Below are 27,144 nucleotides of genomic sequence, written 5' to 3' on the forward strand. Positions count from 1 at the left end.
GCGAGATTGCACAGTTTATGAATAAACGACCCATCACGACTGTATCGTCTTCTCCCTGCGATATTTCCTTCTTTGAAGAATGTTTGCCAGCATGCCTCGCAGAAATAATTCTAAGCCATTAAAATTGATAAATTAATGGAAATTTGCACAGCAGCTATCAGACCATGTTTGAAACCACCTACTGAAAGAGTTCATCCCAACTCTGCTTTGTCGACAAAAATGATCCTCGAAAACTCCCTCTATCTCGAATAGACAACCCGTTTTGTTTTTAGAAGATCTAACTCCTCGTAAATTATGGCCACTAGGTCGCGTAGAATCACCGATCCCATCGGCCGACAAGGTAATACGACAATACAACGTTAGAATCCGCCGCTGAAGTGTTCAAATCCCAGCAATACGCCTCGCTCCTGTTTGTCCAGACTTCTACACTCAGCAATCCGCGCCAAAGAGAAGCAATCAAACTGGAACATCTTCTCCAATGCCGAGATTTTGAAAAGGAAAAACGGAAGAGCCTGCCAGCTTTGCCTTCTTAAACGAATTTAGACATACAGCAACGACGATACCCTGATTCCAGAAATGCCTTTTGTTTGCCAACGACACCTGATACGCAACAACAGTTTTTTTTGCCGGGAACACACTCTCATTATGTTTACTCCAACATTTGATTTTGCTCTCATCTTCTCTGCATAAATTTCTGAATGCAACCAGATTTCTTCAACCTGTAATTACTTGGATAACGACAACGATCTTATTTGACAAGGAACAGCGGAAAAGAACGACCAGCCAATCTCCTTGATTCATCAGATCTGAATTCCATTCCGGAACATGATCAGCTGCAACAATCGACCAGCTCCTTCAATCAGCAGACTTCAACTTTCTTTTCCGTAGCAGAAATTTTGAACAGTGAGCTCAGGACAACATCGAAACCCCAACTTGACATCCTACGATCCTCATCTCGACAGCCGACGACTTCAACTCAGACAGCCAACTCGACAAGGTAGCACACTCACCTCGACATAGCTTAGGTCTAAGCTAGGGGACACCCCACCCCAACCTCTTCCAATTTTTCATTTTTATTTTACGATTGCAAAATAGGGCGGACTGTACAGTGCACTATTGTTTGATGCATAGTTTCTACAACATCGTTTTGCGACGACGAAAAACGACAAATAGTGAAAACATTCCAAAAAAGACAGAAGTGAATTGACTTAAGCTCATAAACACGAAAACTTTGAATATTATACCATTATGTTTTCAATGACAGAGAATCCCGAAAAATTCACTTGAAGCTTCTAGGTCATTATTTTTTTTGCAAAATTTAAGGTCAAAAGTTTTTGTGCTAACAGTATTGTCATCAGCTATTCGTGTTAGATCTATCAGTATATCATGCAAACTTGTCTATTTAATTTGCGTCATATCGGCTACTTTTGTACGCCCACAAAGCAAAAAATAACAAAAATATCGTACCCAAAACCTATCTTATTAAGTAACAAAGCATGAATATATTGAGAAATTGATATGTCGAGTAGCTTATTTGCTCAATATTTTTATTTTATCTTGAGACACATTATTAAAATACAGAAAAACTTTTCCTTGTCCTTGAGTCAGGAATAATCTTAGCCTTGAGAGCTTTATAATCCATGAAAGCTTCAATCCAGCCTCTATTGAGAATTTTTGACCACAACAAGAGGAAAAGGGATGCCTATTGAGTTTATAAATGAACTTTGCAAGGCTCAGTCGTGATTGATTAATTCAGTCAGGCGGCCAGAAAAATCCCCGTTTTATGAACTCAACCGTGTTAATATATTCACTTTTTACACATGATTTATTACCAATAAAAAAGAAAAAATGCATAAAATGATACAGCACATGTTCATTACACCTATTTGCTGAAAATGCTGATATATTTCTGTCGAAGAGCGAAGAAATAAAATTTGTTTCGACTCAAATTAAAGAGAAAACCCTTGAATTTTGAAGTCGCATCCCCTTTTAGTGAAGGCGTATACTTTAATTCCATAAAAATAAGCAGCGGCACGCTTAAGAAAAATACTAGACCCAAACTAAATACTTCAAATTCCAAAAAAGGAGGATCTTCGTACAAAATAAGGCATTTAAATACACTTCTAATTCTTTGTTGTCTCTTTTTAAACCTTGGAATCCTATTTTACAGCTGAAAATAAATTACAAATTTAAGCTAGGAGGATCTCTTAGGCCAATCCCATCAATGGTCTCTACAGTAAAGAATATCCACCCCCTATTAGGGACTAACTAATTCAACGATTAAGCATACACGCAACCATTGTAATAGCTACTATATGCTTCCCTTTTTTCAAATGGGGGGGGGGTGGCTGAAGAGATCGAGGCTGGCAGTTATTTTTGTTCAGAAATCTTTTGTAACATTGTTTGTTATTTTGAAACAGAAGACGAAAAGGAGTAAAAAATAACCAAATAAGGAAACCTAGGTCGTATTCTGAATATATTACCATGGTTGACTCGGCTATGTGTCCTATGCTGGCCACTTGCAGTGATATGTTCACCAGCACTGACTCTTCTGAAACAAACAAAGCTATCTACCAACAGCTACTTTTGAAGTTATAGCTTGTTATTCCGACTTTCGAGCTTTTTTAGCTCTTTTTGTCTATAGCTTAGCTAAATTAGCTATTATTACTACGTCTATAAAGGTTGATTTAAATAAAAACAAAAAAGCAAATTTTCAAACTCAATTTTGTTTCATCGATGTTGTCAAATATTGCAGCAGACATGTTAAAATGCATTCGGAACATTAACTCCGTATTGATACAAGCAGTCTCATTATAATCAACCCATTTTTTCAAATCATTAAGTAGAATTGTTTTAGTTTAAAATCATTTTGAGCAAATACGAGAAAACTCGTCCGATAAATTTTGCTATTCAGACGTAAATATGGCAAAAATTCATTACCACCTATATTCAATTAATGATTATGTATCTTCCTGTTTTTATCACCTAAAAATGTGTTTCATCTATTTTCAAAAAATAACAAGAGTATCCGTTTGCTGCGCAAGTAGCACAGAATGTTCCGACCACATTCATAAAAAACTTTAAAAAAACAAGGATAGCCGGTTACTGCGCAAGTAGCACAGAATGTTTCGACCACATTCATAAAAAAATTTTAAAAAAAACAAGGATAGCTTGTTGCTGCGCAAGTAGCACAGAATGTTTCGACCATATTCATAAAAAAAATTTAAAAAAAAAACAAGGATAGCCGGTTGCTGCGCAAGTAGCATATAATGTTCCGACCACAGTCTTAAAAAAATTAAAAGAAAAGTATTTCATGTTGGGTGTCGTTTTTTTCTGCATCTTGTGATAAAAATCTGAACGAGAAAAAAATTAGACATATTTGAGAACCATAGTAAGATAGGTCAATTGAAAAATAGTTTTTGAAGAAAAATGAATGAAAAAAAAAAACAAAAAAAATTTTGAAAATGTTCAAAAGTTTTTTCAAATTTTTTTGCAGACATTTTTTAAAATTCAATTTTTGATCCCCAAAATTGCGCTACAAAATTCCAAAAACTACTTTATTTGAGTAAAACCAAGTTTTCACGGTTTAAATTAGGCTTAGAGGAGCTATTGTAAGCCTACACGGTCACCTTATTATAATTTCTTTATGACATGAAGGTTTTCTTATGATTTATCACACAACCCTTATGATTTATCTCTCAAAAAACTAAAATTAATCTGACCACGTACAAGAATGTACAACAGAAAATTGTTTCTGTCCTCAATAATGACCTCACCGCTCTAAATGAGTAATATTTCATATGATGGACAAAATTTTTTATAAAACATTCCAAATGATGAACAAATGTGTTAGCTATTGTTTAATGTAAATCGGACTCCATGGACAAAGTCAAAAACGCAACAAAACGAAACAAGACTGCTCGTATCAGGGCAAAGCCCTGAAAGTTCCGACTGCCTCTTAACGTTTATGAAGCAGTAATAACATAAACAACATAAAAAAATTGAATGAAATATAATAAAACGAAAAAAAAATTTTTCTAAAATTTGAAAATTTTTCTTTGAAAATCATCACCCCACACGCCATATCGCGAATTATATCGCGCGTTAATTGTCCCAAATTGGTCAAAATGGCCAAAATGGCAATCTTTAAACCCTCATAACTTTACAAAAAATGATCACAGGTGAAATATCTTTTCAAATTTAAGCTCAGGACAACAATAGCTTTCGAATGATACAAAAAAATTTCCGTCAAAAATGGCTAGTTAAAAAGTCGAAATTTGTCTGAAGAAAAAAAAAACCCACCCCGAGCACAAATATTCCGTTACTTTCGTATCGAAAGTCGGAACAACAACGATAGCAAATGATAGGCGGTATACACAGATAAGAATGGCTGAAAAACAGTGAAAGTATTAAAACTTTGCACTGTTAAAGCGTAACGAAACTTTGCAAGGTAAACACTTCAACTTATCTGAATTGAATTTATTTCTGTCTGGTACCGCAAAAAGAGTTTCAGGTTTTGACATAGAAATTCGAAAACGTGAAGTGAAAAACAAAATAAACCAGTGTTCTAACCTATTTTTGCTAAAACTTCAACTGCTGATAATAATCAACTCAAGTTTTTTTAATTAGCAATTGCACAAAGCCTTGTGCGATGAAATGATAAGCAGTACAATTGATAGTATAACCTATTTTCTACCAAAAAAGTACAATTAAAACTTAAATGAGGCATAAGAGTTTTAAGAGGGTAAAACTGACGTAAAATGGAGAGCATGATAAGTGCTTTTATTCGTGTTTTATACAAAAATGTGATGTTTTATTGTCAGTAGAGTAATTTTTTAGGCTAGAAATAAGTTAAATCAAATTCGGTTATCAAAAAAATAAATCAAAAAAGTTTTAGACTTTTCTGAACTATTTTGCCAAAATTTCACTTTTTTTGCCGCGAAATTTTGGGCAAATTCAATAATTTTTTCAACCAACAAGTACCATATTGTAAGCCATTCTCAATTACAAGTAAAAATCTTATCCCAAAATATGTTGAACAAATAATTTTGATTGTTTTTATGATTTTTGGTAAACAAAACATTTGCTCAATACATCAGGGAAAACCTTCAGCGCAAAGAAGCAAATGCGCGAGAATTGAAAATCAATCAATCTGTTGTAACATCTTGTACTTCGTCAGATTAATTTCAGACTTAAGACTTTTTCAGAGCTTAAAATTGGTTTGTTTTTCTGCTTTAGATGCGCCCCAAAAAAGCAAGTTCCATTTAAAAAGAAAGGACGCTTTGTTTTCGAAGAAAGAAAAGCTTTGATAGTCAAAATTCTTAAGATTTTGAGCCAAAGTTATCCTTGTTGTCTTTGTTTTCCCATGTTTGCTTTTTTCCCCAAATGTCCTTTTGAAATTAAGCAGATAATCACCACGTATTAGTTAAAAGCATCCAAAAAACAGCATCAAATTAAATTCAATTCAAGTTCTATAAAAATCGTCTGACCTAGCATTCAGTTATAATCGACCAAAAAATAGGGCAAAACAATGCTTTTTTCCACGCAAAATCAGGTACCACATATATCATCAGTTACCACAAATATTAGGAAAAACAATGCTTTTTTTCCACGCAAAATCAGGTACCACAAATATTCATCGGAATGGGTTGAGTGATATATCATTAGAAAACCCTTTCAGTTTTAATTTAATCAAAATAAAAAAAAATTAAGTTTTGGTCTAATTTCGAGCTAATAAGGCAACCGTGTTGGCTTACATTAGCTTATTAAAGCTTATTTTAAGCCGTGAAAACTTAGGTAGTTTTTGGTGGAGCAACCGGTTATCCTCGTTTGGTATTTGCCTATTCTTATTGCGAAAGAAAATTACCTCCGAATAGCAGCTCAACCAAGCAGTTTGATTAATAAGTTAAAAAACCAAACCAAATCCAAATTATAAGTTAACCAAGCGTTTAAATAGAAGAAAAAACGTTTTTATCAAAATGAATAAACCCCCAAACCTGATTATGCATTCATCGGAGAGAACAAGTTTCGAGTTTTAGCTTATGAAACTTATTTGAAACCCAAGGATCAAAGTGCATCATATTGAAAAACTAAGAACAATTTATGTCGCAATGAATGAAACTATCAGCCAAAAGTGCCACAAAAACCTCGGTTTTCCGAAAACCAACACAAGTATTACCCACAAGAAACCTTTAAAATTTTTTTTAGATGTTGTTTCTGGAGAGAAAATATTCCCAAACTGTTGGGCGCAATTAAAAAGAAAGCAGCAGAACTAGTACGATTTCATTTTGAAAAATGTTCCTACAAATATTCAGGATTTTTCACCCGAAAACGTTAATTTAGAGCTTCAATATAGAATTTTTTGCGATACAATCATTTTTACCCTCTAAAGTTCTCTACTGTACACGAATTCATTCCGTTAGACTCATTCCGTTATATAAAAAAGTGACGATGCCAAGATACCGGATGTTTAGTTTTTGTTTGCTAATTTTCTCAGTTTTTTCATTTTTTTCAATTACTTACATATTTTGTGAATGAAAAAATTATTGTTGGAATGAAACATAAAAGGCCCTGCGTTTGACAAAATATCAATATCTGCGAAACCTAGAATTTGAGTTCGAATCGCGTAAATGCTCGTTTCAGACCTTCATTTTAGACAATTATATTTTTCCGAAATTATCGTGCAAACAAAATGCAGATTACAGTTTTCTCTGTGGAAGTACACGAAAAACAACCGGCAGGAAAAATTCAAGTGGCTACAATTTTGATCAAAATTCGAAAGTATATATTTTTTTCTCAAACTGGTATGATAACTCTTTGTCAATATATGAACAAATTTTTCGTTGTTTTTTGGTACTTGTTAGTTGATACAAACTTTTAGTTAGCTCGCTATTTATTGTTTTGTATTTTATTAATAAAAGTTTTTTTGGTTTTCGGTTTATGTTAGTGTAGAGTTTTACTTAGTTAAAATGAAAAAGCTTATAAGATTCTGATCGGTTGAAGATTTTTGAGCATTCGGTCTTTTGCGCATGAGAATATTCATTCGTACACTATAAATCAAACACTTTCACTCACTGCTGCTCCTATAAATTTAGTGAGTAATATGCGAAATTAATTGCTTTTTTAATGGCAAATCACTCGTACAAATTGATTAAATCTACGATTTGAAGTCAATTTTCACCAGATAATTTGAAAAAAAAAACCGGGAAGTGATCTTTTGCTTTGAACTAAGTTCCAGTAAGATCAATTCTGTTCGAGAGTTAAACGTCACCAATAAAAAATTCTAACAAATTAAAATATAAATATTTTTCAAAACTAGGTCAGTTGTATTAAATACTTACTGTTTAAATTAAGAAACTAAGGTACGATTGATTATTCATTGTCTTAGAAATGATGACATTAATTGTTTTAATTATTTTGCACTTGTCATCCAGCGAAGGTTGGCTCTTTGACCAACTACATTTGTCAAGTAAACCTGAACAAAGGGCCATCATTGATGGTAACAACGCCTCAGAAACGCCATTTTATGTGGGAGTAACAATGGATGATGGCTACCATTGCGGAGGCACATTTATAGGCACCAGGTATGTCGTGACTGCAGCGCATTGCGTTGTCGTTGAGATCAATGGTACTTTGATTTTTTACCCTGGTGTTAAAATTGTCGTTCAGAATTACCATTTGGTCCACACATTCGGAACTGGTAAGAAATATAGCGTTGAAACTGTTTACGCACACCAAAATTATAAAAATAATGAAAATGATATTGCGGTCTTAAAACTATTGGAGAGAGATGCAATGGATTTTGGAAGAGTGCTTCCCATTTGCTCCCAAAGTTACTACAAAGATCCGCATCATAAATTGCAACTGGTTGGAATGGGTCAAGTTAACGGTCGCATTAAAATACTTCCAGAGCAACTTCAAGAAATCCAGTTAAGGGAAAGTTTAAATTGCGCCATCTTCAAGGTCAACTACTCGAAACAAGTCTGCTGTAAGCCGACAGAAAATAAAGAAACGCAATCAGGTTGCAATTAACTTTCGGTCTCCGCGTGAAATGTTGCTTTGCTTTGATTAAATTTGAATTGGAAACAAAACTGCTCGTATCAGGGCAAAGCCCGGAATGTTCCGACTGCTTTTTAAGTTCTACGGAGCAAAAATAACATGAAAAAATTAAATTTAAAAAAACAATAATTTTTTTTAATTAGAGATTTTTCGTAAAAACATCCCCCAACACGCCATCTTAAGTACAAACTGATAAATTTCGCTTCTATTAACATATCAAGTATGGCATATTATATTTTTGGAACCAATTTGGAACGATTTCTAAACAGGATTAAATCTCCGCTTACGCGTTAAGAGCGCGAAATACATCGAGCGTTAATTGTTCCAAATCGGCCAAAATGGCAATCTTTAATCCCGCACAACTTTACAGAAAACGATCACAGGTAAAGTATCTTTTCAATTTTAGGCTCAGGACAACAATAGTTTTCGAATGATAAAAAAAATTCCGTCAAAAAAGGCTTGTTAAAAAGTCGAAATTTGTCTGAAGAAAAAAAAAACCCACCCCGAGCTGAAGTATTCCGTTACTTTTGTTACGAAAGTCGAAATTAAAACCGAAATTGCCAATATGATGAATGAATAGATTAGTTTTGAATCGACTGATAGACTTTTGAAATGCTATAATGAGGCCAAACAGTGCATTGGATAGGCGCGTGTGTAGGTCTCTGGAATCCAGAGACAAGTCTTTAACATGAACAAAAATTTGTGGATCGATCAATGAAAACAAACTAGACTGCTCGTATATCAGGGCAAAACCTCGGACTGTCCCTTATTCATATCAAAAAGTTTTTGGAGAAATGAAAATATTGAAAACCTATAAATTTTAGACAGAATCAAAGCGTGAAATGTTGAGTCGTACGAAATAAAGACGACCAATTAACTAGCCTCAATTCATTTTGGAACAATTTGGTTGTGCAGAATAAATTGCCAGGCATAAATAGTTCGCGCTACTCTATCGGCAATATGAAATAATTTTCAAAGCGCGTATAAGTTAATCCAGAACGTGGCCAATTTGGTAATTTTCAAACCCCCAGAGTTTTTTAAAAAATTATCGGATGTATAGTAATTTTTTAGATTTGAACTCAAAAAGTCAAAATCTTCAATGGGATATGAAAAAATAATGTCGAAAACTATTGTTTCGATTGGCAAAAATGACTGAACAAAAAAAAACACACCGAGCAAAAATATTCCGTTTTTTTTCAAAAGTCGGAACAAAAACAAAGAGAGCATCCTGTTGCGGAATCGGCTCACAATTTACAAACTACAAACTACACAATTTGGCCTCGTAATTCCCCTTTTTAAAGCAATTTTCCGTTTGCCTATCCCATTCGTAAAATTACAAAACTAATGTTAGCGCGGCTAAGTATGCGTCTGTCTTACAATTTAGTGATTTCATTAGAATTTTTTTGGTCGGTTTTTGTTAGGAAAAATGTTACTTAAAACTCTTTAAACTTAGTAATGCAAACTTGAACTCTCGTTTCGGTTTTTGCTTAAATACGTTTGTTTGCCGTAGTTGATTAAGTTTCTTTCTGTTCAGCCTCAAATTTTTGCAATAAAATATGATTTATTGAATTGCTCACAAAAATGTTCAGTTTGAGGAGAATTGTTCAAATTTCCATATTCCGCAAACGCAGTTGCTGAATAATCGTGAAGCTTATGAAAGAAAAAAAATTGTTCGATTTATGGGGGAAAACTACCAATGATTTCAAATGTTATTATGAGTTTTTCCCGGCCGTGCTTATTGTCATAGGAATATTTTAGTGCCGGAAAAAAGGGGACAATCATTACAAGGTATCACTGTGTAACGCAACGAAGGCATTAAAAGTTCCGAAAAGCACATCGGTTCAACTAGCAATGCCTGCACGGAATCTACGGTCAATTTATGCAAATTTACTTCCTCATTTTGATAGAGCAAATTTAAAGTACTGCCAGTCAAGACACATCAAAAGGCCACCCAACCCGGACTACTACCTTTCATGAAAGTGAGTAAAGTTTTCCATGTCGCCTGAGATCTTATCCCAGTGGTAGCTGAACCATAATCAGAAGGTAGAAAGCATCAGTTGCCGCATTCTGAAGATAGACTACGACATCGAAGACCAAAATCTTCGAGGCAAAAATTTAGAAAAACAGCAAAAATTGTAAGAACGTTAAATTTTAACCCCGTTTTATTGCAGTAAATTTTTGTACAATGAATTTTAAGTACAAACTGAACCAAAACCTAAACTAATTCTTGAATACTCGTTAACATAACTTGAACAAAAAAAATCAACCATTGATACCTCCGCCCTGTTTTTCTTTTTGTTGAGTGAGTTGTTTAACCGATTTCTTACTCCAGATTTCTTTTCCTAGGGGTTGTCTAAATTTTATAACAGTTCACTCCACTCGACCTTAGTAGTACTATTTTTTTGAATCACTCCGATAGCAAAACGTCGCATATCGACCCCAAAAACGTTCTCCAACGTCACTGACCGTTCTTCGCCGTAATGTTGCGTGTTGGTTTGGGTTGATTTCTTACCTCGTGTTTCGCTCCTAGGGGTTGTCTGATTTTCAGATCAATACAGTCATTCCGCTTCCGTTCGCGTCCGTTTACTTTTCAGCCCGTAAACGAACCGTCTTAGCCCGTGATGTTTGCGTGTGCAGTACCGTGCACACATAGACGTAATCGTACAGTTCACCCAAAGAACTTGTCATACATTTTTTGTTCTAAGAGTCTAAAATGTACCTTGAATTAACTTAATGTAGCGTTCTCCACAACTGTTTTGGTTTTCATCTTAGGAGCAAGCTCTTTTTTATGCAAAACAAGCTCAATCCTGAAAGCTGAGAGATAGATTGCAAAGAACTTGTTTATTCATAAAAGGACTTTCTTAATTTTTTTTGCAAAAAACCAAAGAAAAACAGGGCAATTTATTTTACACATTAACCCCTAGTTAGCTTCCCGGAAAGATATTGTTTCGTTGCAAGACTTAATCAACAGTTCTATAAGTGAGCATATCAGCAATAATTTTCAATGTTTGTCCGCTTTGCAATTAAATTGACAATTAAACAATTACAGAAACCGAATAACTGCAACCTTTTTTTGTCACCGAGAAGGCACAGACAATGTTTTCCCTGTTTTATAGGAGACTGCCACTTTAACTATTTCAATTCTAAACAAAATTGTTTCTCGGAAAACTGCTAAAGATAAAACCATTCAAACGCAATATAAAGCTTTGCATCAAATTTCTAGTCTCAAATTGAAAATTCAACCATTATTTTACGACACAGCCAAAATTTGAAAAGAATTGTTGCAAAACTAAAAAAAAAAGAAGAAATAAGATAGAAATCAACGGAACGCTCTCAAATGTCCGTTTTAGTTCAAAGTCGTTGCATAAATTTTAACCAATTTTTTTTCTTGTCAATTGACTTTATTTTAATTTATTTGGAAATGAATTTATTAAGTTGCTAGCATCTTTATCAGTTAACGTTAGGTTAATAGTCCAGATAAAGTTGCTCATAGCAGTTATTCCGTTCAGTTAGAATTTTTCTCGAGTTGATTACACTGTGCTAGTTTGTTACCTCGGGTTCGTTCCCAGAGGTTGTCTGACGCTCAGTGTAGTCACTTTTTATACGATGGCTAGCGACCTGTCTTCGCTTACCGCGAACGTTCCCTCGTGAAAAAATAGAGCTGAAAATTCTATTAGAACTGGAAAAAATGGCAAAACAAAATTGAGCCAAGTTGGCCGGAGCCACCTTAACTAAAAATACGATTCTTGAAGACATGGAAGAGGAGTCAAGTTCGTTAGACTTGTCCGAGGAGAGTCTTGCCAGAAGTAAAAGGACAGAAAGCTGGGTGAACAAAACAACCGAACAATTTCAGTTTGCACATATAACCGAACCGTCGCCGAGTGCTGCTGGTTTTAAACCGTTCCACGTTAATCCAGTTAACCCATCTTTCCAACCGGCAATATCCCTATCGACTAGTCAATTGTATGAATATAAGTCCATTAACAGAAATCATTTTCAATCCAGATCGGAAAAGTTATAATCTAAAATAACACTCAAAACATGCCGGTTCCTCCGCAAACGTCTGATAAATCTACTGTGCTACCCGTTGGTTTCGTTCAAACCGCGCAAACTAGCCAAACTCTAGCTCAACCGCCGTATAAAGTCAGAAATGTAAACGTGCTAAACTCGACTTTCGATTATACGATTTCGAATTTTCTTTTAAACAGTGGTATACTATCTGAGTATAATAAAATGCTGCTATACCAATTTCCGGATCCCCGATATGGAGGATTCAATTACTATAACCTTGATCGAAATAAACCGCCCTATCCGCCAAGTAACGAAAAAAATATCTCTAAATATCGAAGACCTCGCTGAGAATATTACCAAGAAAAGTAAAGATCCGCTACCAGAATGGAAATTGTCTCGATACAACGGTGATATTTTACATTGGCATGAATGTTTCGGCCACTTTGTAAGCGCGGTCGACTCCGCCCTTTTGAGTGATGACGTTGAGTTGACATACTTGAAAACTCTACTGACTGGGAAAGCCAACTAGTGACTGGGTGTTATGTATAAAGATGCCTTGAACACTCTTATTCGGAAATTTGACCAGCCGTAAACGGTAGTAAATGCTCATCTTGACAAACTAAATAATTCCCACCATTAAAGATGCATAATTCCGAGAGCATTATAAGTTTCGCTTCTACCATCTTAAATCTTTTTGGTGTGTTCAAGTCACTCTCATATACCCAGGATTTGGAAGGGGTTGCTTTGCTGACCCAAGCATTAGAAAAACTGCCACCCAACCTGAATGAATCATGGGCTCTTCACGCAGTGAAAAGGAGTCTTTACCAACCATCTTTGCTCCATTTAAATGACAGGCTGGCAGAAAAAGCAGAGGCGCAAGATCGAATGCGCGCGAACTCTCCCAAAAACCGAAATCCGGAAAATCAGACCAACGCTGGCCCGAAAACTTTGTCGTCTAATTCAAAAGTGTCTGACAAAAAGCCCTATCAACAGTGTCCGCCCTGTGCTGTTTGCAACGGAAAATATGCCATTTGGTCCTCTAGCGTCTACAAAGAGAAAAATTTTACTCAAAGTGCAAAATTTGTTACCAAGCAGAAATGGTGTTTTTCTTGTCTGCAATCGGACCATACTTTTCGAAAATGCCCAAATTCTAGAAAGTGCAATAAACTTGATTGCAACAACACTCACAATGCGCTCCTTCACGGAACCGAAAGAAAATACCCCGCAAAAGACTCAACAAAGTCACCAGCAGAAGTGAAAACCTTTTGACATTCCGCAAGTCCGGAGTTGGAAATAGTTTAGGGTACTTGCGCCACCTCCGTTCTCCGTGTTAAAGTACTGCTTCAAATCGTTGTCCAGCATCGTGATTCAGCTTGCAGTGACTCATGGATTTCCGCTCAACTTGATGAAAAACTTAAATTGTCCGGTGAAAAGTTGAGCCTCACAGTCAGTGGGACAAATTCACAACAAGTTTTAACGACGGATCAAGAAGAAATAGTAATTTCGGCTATTAATGAATCCAATTCATACAATTTCCACGCACGACTTTTTGTGAAGACAGATTTAAACTTAGGGTCTGATACGATCAATGTCAGTGAACTTGAAAAAACTTATACTCTTTTAGCTCCAGTGCCTTCCTTGACGTACCAATATTCTGACGTGGAAAAGATATTAGGCCAAGATTGTTTTGACCACTAGAAATTCACGGCGATAAAAGCCGAAATTCACCGTTTGCGGTACGCTTACCTATCGGTTGGGCTCTCGGTGGTCCTCTACCATCATCCTTAGGTTTGCCATCTCAGTGTTTCTAGAGCAGTGTTGAAGCCATTTTTCATATCGAGCGAGTCAAAAAATGGTATGAATGTGAGTCCTACGGTACTTATAAATCCGCCGAACCTCGTTCAGCATCAGACAACTAAGCTCTAGAAACGCTTGAATAGACCATTTCGCATGACGGAACTCGATACTCCGTTGATATACTTTGGGTCGATAAGGATGTCAAGTTGCCAAACAACTACTACTTCGCGTTTGCCCAGCTTAAGTCTTTGGAAAAGCCGCTCGAAAGAGATCCTGACCTGAAAAATTTTTCACGGTAAAACTATTCAGGACGAATTGGAAATGGGATACATCGTTCCTACTGAATCCAATGATTTGAACACTCACAGCGACGGAGAGTGGTATTTACCCCACCATCCAATAGTCAACCCGAATAAACCTGGAAAAGTGAGGCGGGTTTTAAACGGTGCTTCGAAATTTCATGGTGTATCCTCGAACCAGTCATTTTTGGTAGAGTCCGATCTGTTGCAGAACTTGTTGAGAGTGCTCCTCCGGTTCAGACAACATTAGTTTGCAATATTGGCAGCATTGAGGGAATGTTCCTTCAAGTAGGAGTCATTCCAGCTGATCAGCCGTCGTTGCGTTTTTTGTGGCGGGAGGACCCCACAAATGAGGTAATTGTTTTTCAAGACACTCGTTACATCTGCGACACCGAACACGCAGCGCACCGACCGACTCAAGTTACGTCTCGTCGGTTTTCGACCCAATCAGTTTAGTCGCGCCGTACACCGTTCGTGCCCGGCTTTTACTGAAAGATAATTGGCGTATTTTGGGCCAGAAGTGGGATGAACCATTGTTAAGTGAACTTCACGAAAAATTCATAGAGTGGCATACTGGTTTACCAAAACTTCGCCGACTAACAGTTTCTCGCTGTTTCTCCGACAACCCGGTTGAGCAAATAGAACTGCAAATGTGTTGTGACAGCTCTCAGGACATCTTTTGCTCGGTTATTTTCCTGTGCGGTTGCTCCGTCGTCACAAATGAAGCCGAAATTGCTTTTGTTTTCGGAAAAACTAGAGTAGCACCGATGAAAACTCTTTCAATCTCTAAGCTTGAATTGCAAGCAGCATTACTGGTGAGCCGTCTGAGACTTGAAATCAAGAAGCCTTTAAACATACAAATAGATAGATCATACATATGGACAGATAGCACTACTGTACTGCAGTGGTTGAACTTTACCAGCAAGCTGCCTGTCTTTGTGGCTATTCGAGTTTCCGAAATTCTGGAATCCACCACAATTGATGAGTGGCTCCATGTGTCCAGTGGCGACAAACCAGCAGAGCCCGGCACTCGCTGAATAACTGCTGAGGCTCTGAAAGAAAGCGGTTGGGTGAAGGGTCCACTTTTTTTGAAAACTAAAGATTGGCTTTTTAAACCTGACACAGAGGTTCTCACTAGCATTCGATTCAAAGGATTTTCATGTAATTTAAATGAAGGTAATAAAAAAACTGCAAATTTCGTTTGCACATCGAAAATCACTGATTTAGTTTTTGTCTTGAAAGATTTTAGTTCTTTTCCGAAACTCCAAAAACTGGCCTTATTCATGCTGAGGTTATCACCTCATCACTCTCAAAATTGCAACACTCGTTCAATTACCAAACCAACCGAATTAGAATAAGTTAAGCAAAAACTAGTGGTTCTGGCTCAGTCAGATTCGTTGCCCGTCGAAGTCAATGCACTTCCCAAAAAACAGTCCAGAAGAAGTCTAGGCGAATAGCTTCTTTTCGCCGTTCATCGGTCCCGGTGATCTAATCCGTTCCACTGGCCGTATTCGCCGTCTCGCTGCTGTTGAAAGTATTTTTAAGCATCCCATGATTTTAGATAGCCGACATCTTCTCGTGATGATGCTTTATACATTTATTTGCCAAAAAGATCATCACCAAAGTGTTGATTTCCTGCGTGCTGTTATACAATTAGAGTATGTTGTAATGGGTCTACGTACTGCCTACCGCTCATTAGAACACCATTGCGTGTTATGCCGAAACCGAAAAGCTAGGGTAATTACGCCAATGATGGCTGACCTTCCGCTCGAGCGACTGAGTTACCGACAACCGCCATTCGCGAACTGCGGAGTAAGTTACTTCGACCCGTTCCACGTATCGATTTGACGAAGCTCGGAGAAACACTGGGGCTTCTTATTCACGTGTATGAAGACACGTGCCGTTCATCTAGAGGTTGTTCCATCAATGGATACAAGTTTTTGTATGATGGGAATAGAATGCTTCATTGCTCGGCGGGGAACGCCTTCCGTCATCTGGTCGGTCAATGGTACGAATTTCGTTGGCTCGGCCAAAGAGCTGATTTAGTGCATTGACAACTGGAATCGCCATGCACCTGTTTTGCTCGCTCACAAAGGCCTAGCCTGGGAATTCAATTCACCCAGTGCTCCTCATCATGGAGGTGTGTGGGAAAGGCTCGTCCGGAGCACCAAAATAATTTTTTATGATATTTTGGGACAACAAAACTCTCTGAGGAAGTCCTCATAACCACTTTTTTTTAGTTGAGCAGTCTCTGAACAACCGTCTGCTTACACTTGTATTCTCCAAACGATCTCGAAGCGTTAACGCCGAATCACTTCCTACATGGACACAGCGCAATTAGCTTTCCGTCCCTAGATTTCGAGCAAAACTTCAATCATGGAAAGCGCTAAGCCCGAGCGCAATCCTAGGCAAATGCCATCTGGAGTTGTTGGCTCAGTGAGTACGTACCAATGCTTAACAAACGGGCGAAAAGATTTTCTTCTTCAGAATCACACTTGAAAACTGGAGGTCTCGTTTGGATGGTTAAGGACAATAGCCCAAGAGGCTTTGACCCGTTAGCGCGAGTCAAGTCATTGAACTACGGTAACGACGGCAGAACTCGGTCCGCCGTAATTAGATCGGCAACCGGCGAGTACACCCGTCCGATCGTAAAATTCGCACCCATACTTTGGGGGCAGAGTATATCAGCGCGGCAAACTGTGCGTCTGTTTCATAATGAAGTCAATTCATATAGAATTTTTTGGTCAAGTTTTAGCAAAACTGTTACTTAAAACTGAAAAAACCCAAACCCTTCAACCTTAGTGACAAAAACATGAACTAAATAACTCCTTTTTCTGTAAAGTTTGAAATCAATTGTTAATTCGAGTTTTTCCCGACCGTCCTTATTGTCATAGGAATAATAAAGCTGTTCAAAAACTGTTCACACCGCATTTTGCTTGAAAGAAAATTGTAAAAAAAAATATTCACCGTTCACACTGAGATGTTCACATGTTAATGCAGTTTAGAACATAAATTAGACATTTATATAATGAGTTTCAGAAAAATCAATGGACCGGGGGAACTAGAAGAGCACGTTTTTGCTCCTTCGCACATGTACATTCACGACAAAGCATGAATAAAACGAAATATTAGAACACATGAATGAAAAAAAAATCATTTGCATAGTTTAGCGCCCTTTTCCAGGCTCTTTCACAACTTTCCGGCACCTTTCCCTCAGAAAGAGCAAAAACATACTCATCATCAGTTAGAGCGTTGTTGATGATGGCCTCGGGCAAAAGACATGCCATCGGGCAGTTCGAGCCCTCAGGCCGGGCTCTTTTTCCCTCGGGCATCTTTCAACTATGTTCTAACTATTACAGAGCCCCTTTTGGTCCTTCCCCACCTGCAAATTCTATTTGGGAAAGAAAAGTTCAAAGACATCGACTGGTATAAAAAATTTTATGCTGACTAGGCATTTCAACCATGTAGTGTCTTCATATATTTAAATAAATCAATTGAGCAACCTGCCCCCGTTCTCGCGTGGGGTAAGATACCTCAATAGGTACTTGAGGAAACGTTATAACCACTTGAGAAAAGTTTCAAAATATAAAAACATAAACCAGCTTCTCCGACGAATGAGGAACACTAAGTTTTACAATATCAAAACTAAAAAAAAGTATTTTTTGATTGAAAAAAACTTACTAAAACTGATGTATTGAAGGCCGATTTTTTTCTGTTTTAAGTGAAAAGAAGATATTGCGTTCAATATTAAGGTACTTTAGCGAACGTTATTTGGTATTGAGATGCGAAGATAGTACACCAACCCTGATAATTTGCTTTCCTAGATGCAATGGTTGCTAAAACAAGAATTTGCAAACAAAATTATCTTTTTTTTTAAGTTTCGATTTTCTGAAAATTTTTTCTCGACACTCATATAAACTCAACACCAGTAGGTAAATTGATTGCGTTCTATGTACAAATCAACCGTCTGTTTTAGGTTTTTAATGCTTTTTGTAGCGTTTTACGGTTTTTGCCTGGGTGGTAGCTCAATTGGTCATTACGGGGGAGATTGCTCAATTGATCCAATTAAACTTATAAAACACTCGATATACCATAAAATAGATGCCGTGAAATGGCATGGGGCAAAAAGAAAAAGAGCTTGTTGTATTCATTAGTTCTTCTCCAGTCCTCCTTTGAGTTTTTGAAGTTTGAATTATGTAAGTTTACTTAAAAAAGACTTTTGAGGTTCTAAACTGCCATAAAACGTGTCAACGTGAACAAGTGAACAATATTTTACAACATTTACAGGCCAGATGCCATATGGAAAGTTTCTAAAGAGCCATATTTTGAGTTTTTTAAATGGAATGGGAAACTGAGAAAAAGAATCATCCTTCAATTAATATTTTCTCAAATCAATAAAATCAACGGTTTTTCTCATACCATTTTTGACACCGTCTTTTGTCATGCCGAGGAGACTGAAAAATGGAACTAGGATGCTATGGAGATTCCGGGGGTCCGTTGTTTGTCGTCACCAATGATAGAGAGCAAAAACCTGTCTGTCTGTACGGAATAGTGAGCTATGGAGTTAAGTACTGCTGGCCAATCGGAGAGCAAGTGTTCACAAGAGCGTCAGCATATCGAAACTGGATCATTGAAATGATTCCAGGTTGGAAAATGGACGATTGATCAGCATGGAAATTTGTCGAAAGTACAAGAGTCAAAAAACTATTGTTAACTTCCTTTTGTTTCATTTTTTCGCTCATAGATTCCAGTGAGTCTCAAGTTTTCACTAAAAACTATTCTTCAATAAAAACTAGTCAAGGTTGAAAATCAAAACAGGAGAGTTTAAAAGGAGTTTGAGGAGAAACGTGTAACTCCCATTGAATCTACTGGCAACTATGATGGACTAGATTTGAACTAACGCAAACAAAGTCAATAAAAATCTTAATGCGCTAATAATCTATGAGATTAATCCTGAAATGAACGAATGAATTGCTTTTATTGCTGATAACATGAGAATGAAAAAAAAGCTGCGGATAATAATTTTAAGCTCTTTTACACAACCCTCACCCCCACTTTTCAAATTTTCTTTTTTTTCAGCTGTCATACGTGTTATTATGGCTGAATATGTGGGCTCTTTTTCCTACCCCCCCCCGCCCCACCTGCATTTTTTTATAATTAAAATTACTGTTCACATCGTTCGATTGTCATGAAAAATGACATGCAGACTAAAAAAGCCATGATAAACATACTTGGTCTTCATAATTAACCTTGTAAAACCACTCGTTAGTCCAAAAAACTGATGATCGGTTAATGTGGGGGAAAAGGAAAAAGATTCGGATCTTTTTCCTCTTACCACCACCTCAACCTCAGATAAGCCTCAATTTTTGGCGTAACGAGGGGTTTTACAAGTTGAGATGTGAAAACAAAATATGTTTGTCATAGATTTTTAGTCCGTTGGTCAAATTTTGTAACAATCGGACAATGAGAACAAAGAAAATACTAGTAAAAATTCGGGAAGGAAAAAGAGCGTACGTTTGTCATTCACCATGCCCAATTTTAACACGTTATGATAATGTTGAAATGGTTTTTCGAAATTAAATAACAAATATTGTGGGAAAGGAAAAAGAGCCAATGCGTGATTTTACGATAGAAGGTATGAAAAACAAATGTGGGCTCTTTTTCCTTCCCCCCCCCCACCTCACACAAACATGAATTTTATAGTCTAACGAGTGGTTTTACAAGGTTAATTATGAAGACCAAATAAGTTTGTTATAGCCTAATCAGTCTGCATGTCAATTTTCATGACAATCGGACAAAGCGAACAGTAATTTCAAATTGAAAAATTTGCAGGTGGGGGGAAAAGGAAAAAGAGCCCAAATGTGTTCACATTAATTAGTTTGTTCATCATGCGACATTTCACTACATTATAACAACGAAATTTAGTTTTCAAATTGAAATTCAAATGTGTGGGGGGAGTGGAAAGAGCCTAATTTTAGGTTGCAAACAACTGAAAGACTAAAAATATATAGAATTTTAGTTTGAGGGCAAGGCTCTTTTTCCTTCCCCCCCCCCACCTGCAAAATTCTACTAGTGAAGTTTTGTTCACTTTATCCGAATACTACGAAACATGACAAACATTTTTGGTTTTCATAATTAACCTTGTAAAACCCCTCGTTACACCATAAAATTGATGCTTATGTTCTAAAGGAAAAAGAGCCGAGGGCAAAGCACTGAGTGTTACATCTGCTCTTTTGTGTATTCAGCTTATGGAATTTTTTGAACGACAGAAACGAAGTAAAAAATGGAATTAAAACAGCAGGTTTTTCATATACGATGAGTTAAGGTGTTTCTGAAAAATTTGATCAATAATTGCTGAGCTATTTTTTGTAAATTATTTCGTATGGGAATTTTGCAATAGCGCAGTTATTTTGTGCTTGATAATGAGTAAAATCAAAGACCGGCGTAACAAAGAATCAATTTTTTGCAAACAACCATTATATACAACCGCTATGTCAAACATACGATTTTTAGGCAGGACACGATTCAGTAAGTCTATTCCTTTTGAGTCTACTCTCAATTTAAGATAGGCGGTGGGCAGGGGTGGATCTAGGATTTTCTCGAGAGCGGCGAATTTTCAAAAAACTTTTGAAAATTTTGGTCGAACTTTTTTTAGCTCTTCCAGTATGATTTTTCGAGCTCCCTCAAAGCGCTAAACTAACCTGCTTCGGTCAAATTTTCTGTACGCCAGGCAAAAGTTTGAAAAAATTGAAAAACATGCGAAAAACGCGTTTTTAGGTACTTTTTTGAAAATGTTGCCCAAAAAACTCCGTTTTTTTGGCGTGCGCTCCTCCAATTTATTATATTGGCGCCAAAGGCATCTTTAAAAACTTTTTGGGTCCATCACCAAAAAAGATATCTCAAAATAGTAGGGCAGGGGCTCGAATCCCTGAAGAGGGCGTCCTGGCGGTGGAAGTGCTAAGCGGGCAATAAACGGCTCTTTTTTCATATACAGTTGACAATATGTATGTTTACAAGCTCGCAACATTTTGACTCGACTGCGGCAGTCACTATTAACTCGGCTAAGGCAGCTTCTTCGAGGCGAGCGATCAAAATTAGATATCTGCTCTCCTGTATAAAATTGGCAAATGTTAAGCTGTTTTTTGGATGCATGAAACACTGTTTGGTTTTTCGGATGTTACAATATTGTGAATGTTTGCTCTAGTAAAGCATTATACAATGTTACAAATATCTTCATATTAAAAGCAAAACCCTTTTTTTAAAGTTATTTTGAATCGTCTAGCTTTTCGAAAAAAGAACCATACAACTTTTTTGAAGACTTTATGACTTCATGACTTGAGATCAAAACCAATTATTTCGACAGAATGAGTTGCCGACTTTTAACTTCGAATGATTCTTAGCTCGAATAATATGACCAACTAAGCAACACAAAAGGTGAAAATCTGGAAACAAAACGCGTTAGTTGCAACCCAATTGGTGGCTTTCAATACTTCCATATAAACGAAAAAACTTAAAAATTAGGTTTTGGATTTTAAAGTAATAATTTTTTTTCGAATAACAAAAAAGGGTATCACCATCGGTAAAGTTCATTTAAATCGTCTTTCTGGTCATAATTTTCAAGTTTTTTTTCTGGGAGCGATTTCAATTTGGATCTTGACTAGATCTTTATAATAGGTGCAGCTTTCTATGCAACCATGTGGCTGGCGAAACAGTCAGCCTGTATGGCGAAACATTTTCTCTTTGATATCGGACAAAAAAGTCTGTGAAAAAATATTGAATATTTTAAAAGGTATTCAACCTTGAAAGAGCTAGTTGAATATTTATTATTTCAAATTGAACTCAACCTTGAAAAAAACTAACAAAAAGTCGAACTAGTATTTGAGTTGACAAACTAAAAGTGGGAAGGAGTCCACTCTAATCTTATGTACACAATTAAAATAATAGTCTTGTGCTTGTGTAGTCTTTTATTACTACAAGAAGTATAGAGATCAAGGAGAAATACAGAAAATTATTTTTTGCATTGATTTAATAGATGTGAAGAAAAAAATTGGACTTCAAATCAGGCAAGTACTTTCAGTTTTTCAAAAAAATATATATATTTTTTTTCATTTTTATGAGAAAATATGTTGTCAAATATACCTGACATACAACTGACAATATACCTGAAAGATACCTAACATTGTGCATGGTGAAAACACTTCAGAAAAAAAAGTTCCATTTCACCGTTTTTCGAACGGTTTCAAACAATATTTCAAGTAGAAAAAAAGTTTCGTTGGCGTTATAGGGCAGTCGTAACACTCACGATAGCGCTATGATGGGAGCAAACTCCAATTGAGAACAGCTCTGAAGTTTAGTTTTTTTGCGTTTTCGTTGTAACGATGCGCTACATTTTCATTTTAGGTCAACTCCAGATAATATCATAATTATACGTTGAGGAGAAAGTTCAACAAAAAAGATAAAAAGATAGACGGAAAACTTTCAGTTCTCAGAGGATTTCGATTAAATGGACTGTTAAAGTCACATTTGCGATACGTTCCTATAAAATCGACTAAGGGGCTTAACTAAAATTTTTCGCATCAAAGCAGCGTATGTAACTTAAATATCAAATAAGTCTTACTATGTTGGTAAAGTTTTCCTTTGAGACCAGTAGCTTATTTGGGTTAATTCGTGAATTTAATTCATTTTACTACCCTTTTAGTACCATTTAGTACCATTTTACGGAATTTATTATTGAAGAGCTGGTTATTTTACGAGTCAATTGCGGCACACTATTTTATCCAAACAATTTGTTAGGGATGCGAAGTTTATCTTTTTGTATATCACATTAGTGTGGGGTGAAGTTTTCAAAAAAGAAGAAAAAATCCATTTTTTCCATTTTTTTGGAAATATGATCAGAATTATCAATGTCGAAACATTAAGATATAGTCGAAACAATCAAGGTTTTCCCTGATCTGAGCAGTATTGTTATTCAACTTTCGAAAAAGATGACTGAATGCTTAAGCTTGAGTGTTTTGGGTGGTTCTTCAAACCAAGTTCTTCAGATTGATGAGTATTTTTGACGGAAAACCATAAGTGATCTGTAGTAAAAAAGCTAAACGTATCGAGCTGAAACTTAAAAAAAAGTTTCGCACGTGGCTGTTTTTAATAAAATTTTGTTTGAGTTTGGGGCTGCATTAAATGACTGAGAATCGTGATTTTTCCATTTTTATCAGCGCTTATCAGAAGCGAGGAACGAACCAAGCTAAAAAATTATTAAAGTTTAGAGTGAAGTCCGCAAGTTGATCCAGATTTTTTGTTAAAGATGTGTAATATTTAACTTTGTAGTTTACATTGGGACCTAAAAAAATTTTCAGAAATTATTTTATCAGAATTTTAAGCAATTTTTTTCGAATTCCTGAAGGGCAGTAAAAAAAATTAAGGACCTCTTGCAATATGAAAAATCTTGTTGATCCAACTTTCGAAGTGGGTACAATCGGGTAGTGTCGTTTGCAATTCAGCCATTTTTGACGGAAATTCTAAATACCAACTGAGAGAAATTGTTGTTCTGAGCTCAAGTTAGAAAAATTACATATTTTAAATTTGAATTACTTTACCAGCTACATATACAACGCCAAAAGCAATATATTATGCCTGGAGAGAGATCCTAAAGAGCAGTGCTGCTCGTCGCGTAGGGTGTCCTGGAGAGTAAGGAGAAGACAGCCATCATCAATTCAACAAACAAATTAACTTAAGGGCTCAAATAGAATCTCAAACAGCTAACTTGTCACTTTTCATGTATATTAACCGGTATCAAGTCATTTTTTTTAAATGGTTCAAAGCCTGCACAATTCTAACTGTAAGCGATCTCTGATTAGCGGTAGTAGAAAAATGTGTCACTTTAATTACGCCTTTCGCTTTGCTCGTGGTACATTGTCCACTTTTTCGGGAGTAAATCTGAGACAGAAAACACATTTTTTTGTCCGATTGCAATTCCATAAACAAGTATTTAAACATCTCAAAAAACTATAAATCAAAAATAGTGAGCAATTTGTTTTCGTCCATAAATTCCTTGATTGATTCATATCTACGTTTGAAGAAATTGCTCTCAAGATTCTTTTTTGTAGTTTCAAAGTCTCGGTAAGGTGAGATTGGGATGTATTGCCGTATAATAAAATTCCATAAGTGATTGAAGGAATTACATAAGCTTTGTAGAAGCGAAGCATCTGCTGTTTAGAAAAATATACCTTTGACAATGCCAGAAAATTTGGTTAATTTTTTGCACACATGTTCAATGTGAAACTTGAAAGTAAGTTTTTTATCAACAAAAATGCCAAAGTATTTACACACATTTGTAATTTGAACTGAAGTACCAAAAGCAAAGTAATGTTTTGAAAAGTTACTACCAAATTTCATTATTTGAGTTTTACCAGGATTGACACAAAGTCTTTTCTGCCTTGCATATTGTAGTATCATCAGCAAATAGAACAACCTCAGATCCTTCAGCAACTGTCGGAAGATCATTTATATTTATTAAAACCAAAAACGGACCTAAAACCGACCCTTGCGGTTCTCCACATCTAATGAAGCGACCGGAAGACATTTTATTTTCAGTTTGAACAAATTAAAACCGTTTTGTAAAGTATTTTTTCACAAGACAATGAATTCGGCCTCTAAAGCCGTATTTTTCCAATTTTGCCACGAGAAGATCATGATTTATGGTGTCAAATGCTTTTTTGAGATCAACAAGGCATGATTTACCAACCAGTTTTTTGTCCCATCCATCTCTAATAAATTCGGTGAATTCGATTAATGCGACCACGCATGACTTTTTTTTTCAAACTGTTTTACATAAAGAATCATCTGTTTGTTAGCAAGGTTATACATTCTATTGAATATTATCTTTTGGAAAACTTTGCTGAGTGAACTGAATAAACTAAAAGGTCTCTAATTTTCCACAGACTCTTTCAAACCCCTCTTAAAAAGGGGAAAACTTTTGCATCTATTAAGCCTTGAAGAAAATAACCACTAACGACTCTTGTAATTTCATAGAAAACCAGTGAATTTTCGATGCGATCTACATAACCCAACGCTTCTTAGTAATGAAATTCAGGATTCTTCAGTTTTTTGCCAATTGAGGCAAAAAATTCATTAAAATCATCAACATCCAAATGTTTCTGGAGCTTTCTTTGCAAAATTCATTAAAAACCTGGATTAGCGTTTTTGAACTTCTACCATTCCCAACTTTTTTATCATAATAAACTCTTTTTTCATTTCTTATTAACTTAGTTGCTGAAGTTTTAGCTTGAGAATATTTCAGTTTATTCGATTCAGTAGGATTTTGTAGCCATTTTCTGAAAAGGCGATCGCGGTTTTTGAGGACCTTTTTGGTTGAATCGGTAACCCATGACTGTTTTTATGATTTCGGTTTTTCTAAGGGAGCAAAACGATCAATTGTTGAAAGTATGGATTCAACTAACAGACACAATTTCTCATTGGGATCACTAAGCTTATAAAATTTTGACAATTTGTTTTCTAAGAGAAATAAATATTTATAAATATTATCGCCACAGTAAAGATTTTTAAGATTTCTTTAGAGGTAATCTTGATTTTCTTGCCGATCAATATTCACGTAACCAGATATAATTAGGGGAAAATGATCAGAAATAGTTGAAACCAGTGTTTTTACGTTGGCGTCAAAATTAGCAAATAAATGATCAAAATACATTTATTCGATGTCGGATTAATGCGAGTTGGATCGCTATTCAAAACATGCGCACCACATCTTTTATTTAGATTAAAATATGATTTTGAAATTGGCTTGCAATTTAAAGTGTTGATATTTAAAACGCCACAAACAAGAAAAATATTTTCAAAGCATTTAAGTACAGAAGGTTATTCTCATTTTTGCTCTGTGGTGGTTTATAGACAACAGAAATATTGGTCTTGACTTACATATACACGGTAGATATGTTGATGCATTCGAAATTAACCTCTACGTTGTGTAACTGAAAATTAACATCATCGCGCACATAAAACGCACATCTGCCACCTCGTTGATATTTCCGGTGTTAAGAAATTAAGGGCTAGTAGCCATCAAGTTGATAGAAATTCAGATAATCATTATCACACAGCCAGGCTTCACAAAACGCAAAAATCAAAGGTTTTTGTTCTAACTGATTAATATCTACAACGAGTTGGTCATGATGGCATCTGAGGAACCTTATTTTTGAAAATTATAAAAACTGTTTTTAAGTCGCCCATATGACGTTCTTCTACATTTCTCTCCATATCAAACGAAATAAAATAGGTCTTCAGTCAAGTTGATTGAATTTATTTGTTAGCTACTTCGGTTACTCTTTTCTCTGCATTGAGCGCTTCCCATTTCTTTTCAGTATTTAACTTCTTCGAGGCCTGATCATCAAGATTCAATATTTCTGGCAAAAAATTCCTCTCTGACCATCTCCTCGAAACACCAGGAGTTGAATTGATGTTTAGTGGACGCCCAGTGTTGTAGGTTTTATGAGCTGGTTTATATGAGCATAGTTGTTAGATCTTGGGTTGTTTTGACTGATCTGTTTTTTGGCTGCAATACTAGCTAGTTGTTCCACTCCAGCAAGAGTTTTTACACTTTGGGAATAAAATGGTCGTCGGCAAAAAACGTTCACTTGGCAGTTATGAGTCGTTGTAATAAGATTCAAGTCATCGGATTTCCTTTTAATTTCCATATCTCATTTCGGCAAACGCTCATTTATGAATAAACTTTTTCCCTGTACACCCTTGTGACCAGATAATATTGGCCTCCTTCCAAAAAACTCCTCTTTGTCCGAAAAATAGACAAACTTTAAAATAATTGGAACATTCCTTCCAGAATCCTTGCGCGTCGGAAGAAGATGACATGCCTTGATAGCTCCCGTTGATAACACATAGCCACCAAAGTAATGGTAAACTAGGTTGCACATGTCGGAAATCAGTTGGGGAGTATGGGTTGATATCAAAATTC

At 36.0% G+C, this 27,144-nt stretch overlaps 2 protein-coding genes across 2 annotated transcripts in view; both read right to left on the reverse strand.

Moving 5' to 3' along the window:
* LOC134846088 (uncharacterized) overlaps nucleotides 1-27,144 on the reverse strand; it is a 322,069-nt gene that overhangs the window by 98,430 nt on the left and 196,495 nt on the right. The window lies entirely within an intron of this gene.
* The window catches only part of LOC134845650 (glycine receptor subunit alpha-4-like), a 62,352-nt gene that overhangs the window by 14,252 nt on the left and 20,956 nt on the right, over nucleotides 1-27,144 (reverse strand). Inside the window, exon 3 of the mRNA XM_063862668.1 lies at nucleotides 2,484-2,551. Coding sequence (XP_063718738.1) covers nucleotides 2,484-2,551 — 68 coding nt within the window. The remainder of the gene's footprint in view (nucleotides 1-2,483; nucleotides 2,552-27,144) is intronic.

This window comes from Symsagittifera roscoffensis, chromosome 5 (genome assembly GCF_963678635.1).
Source record: "Symsagittifera roscoffensis chromosome 5, txSymRosc1.1, whole genome shotgun sequence".
Lineage (NCBI taxonomy): Eukaryota > Metazoa > Xenacoelomorpha > Acoela > Convolutidae > Symsagittifera > Symsagittifera roscoffensis.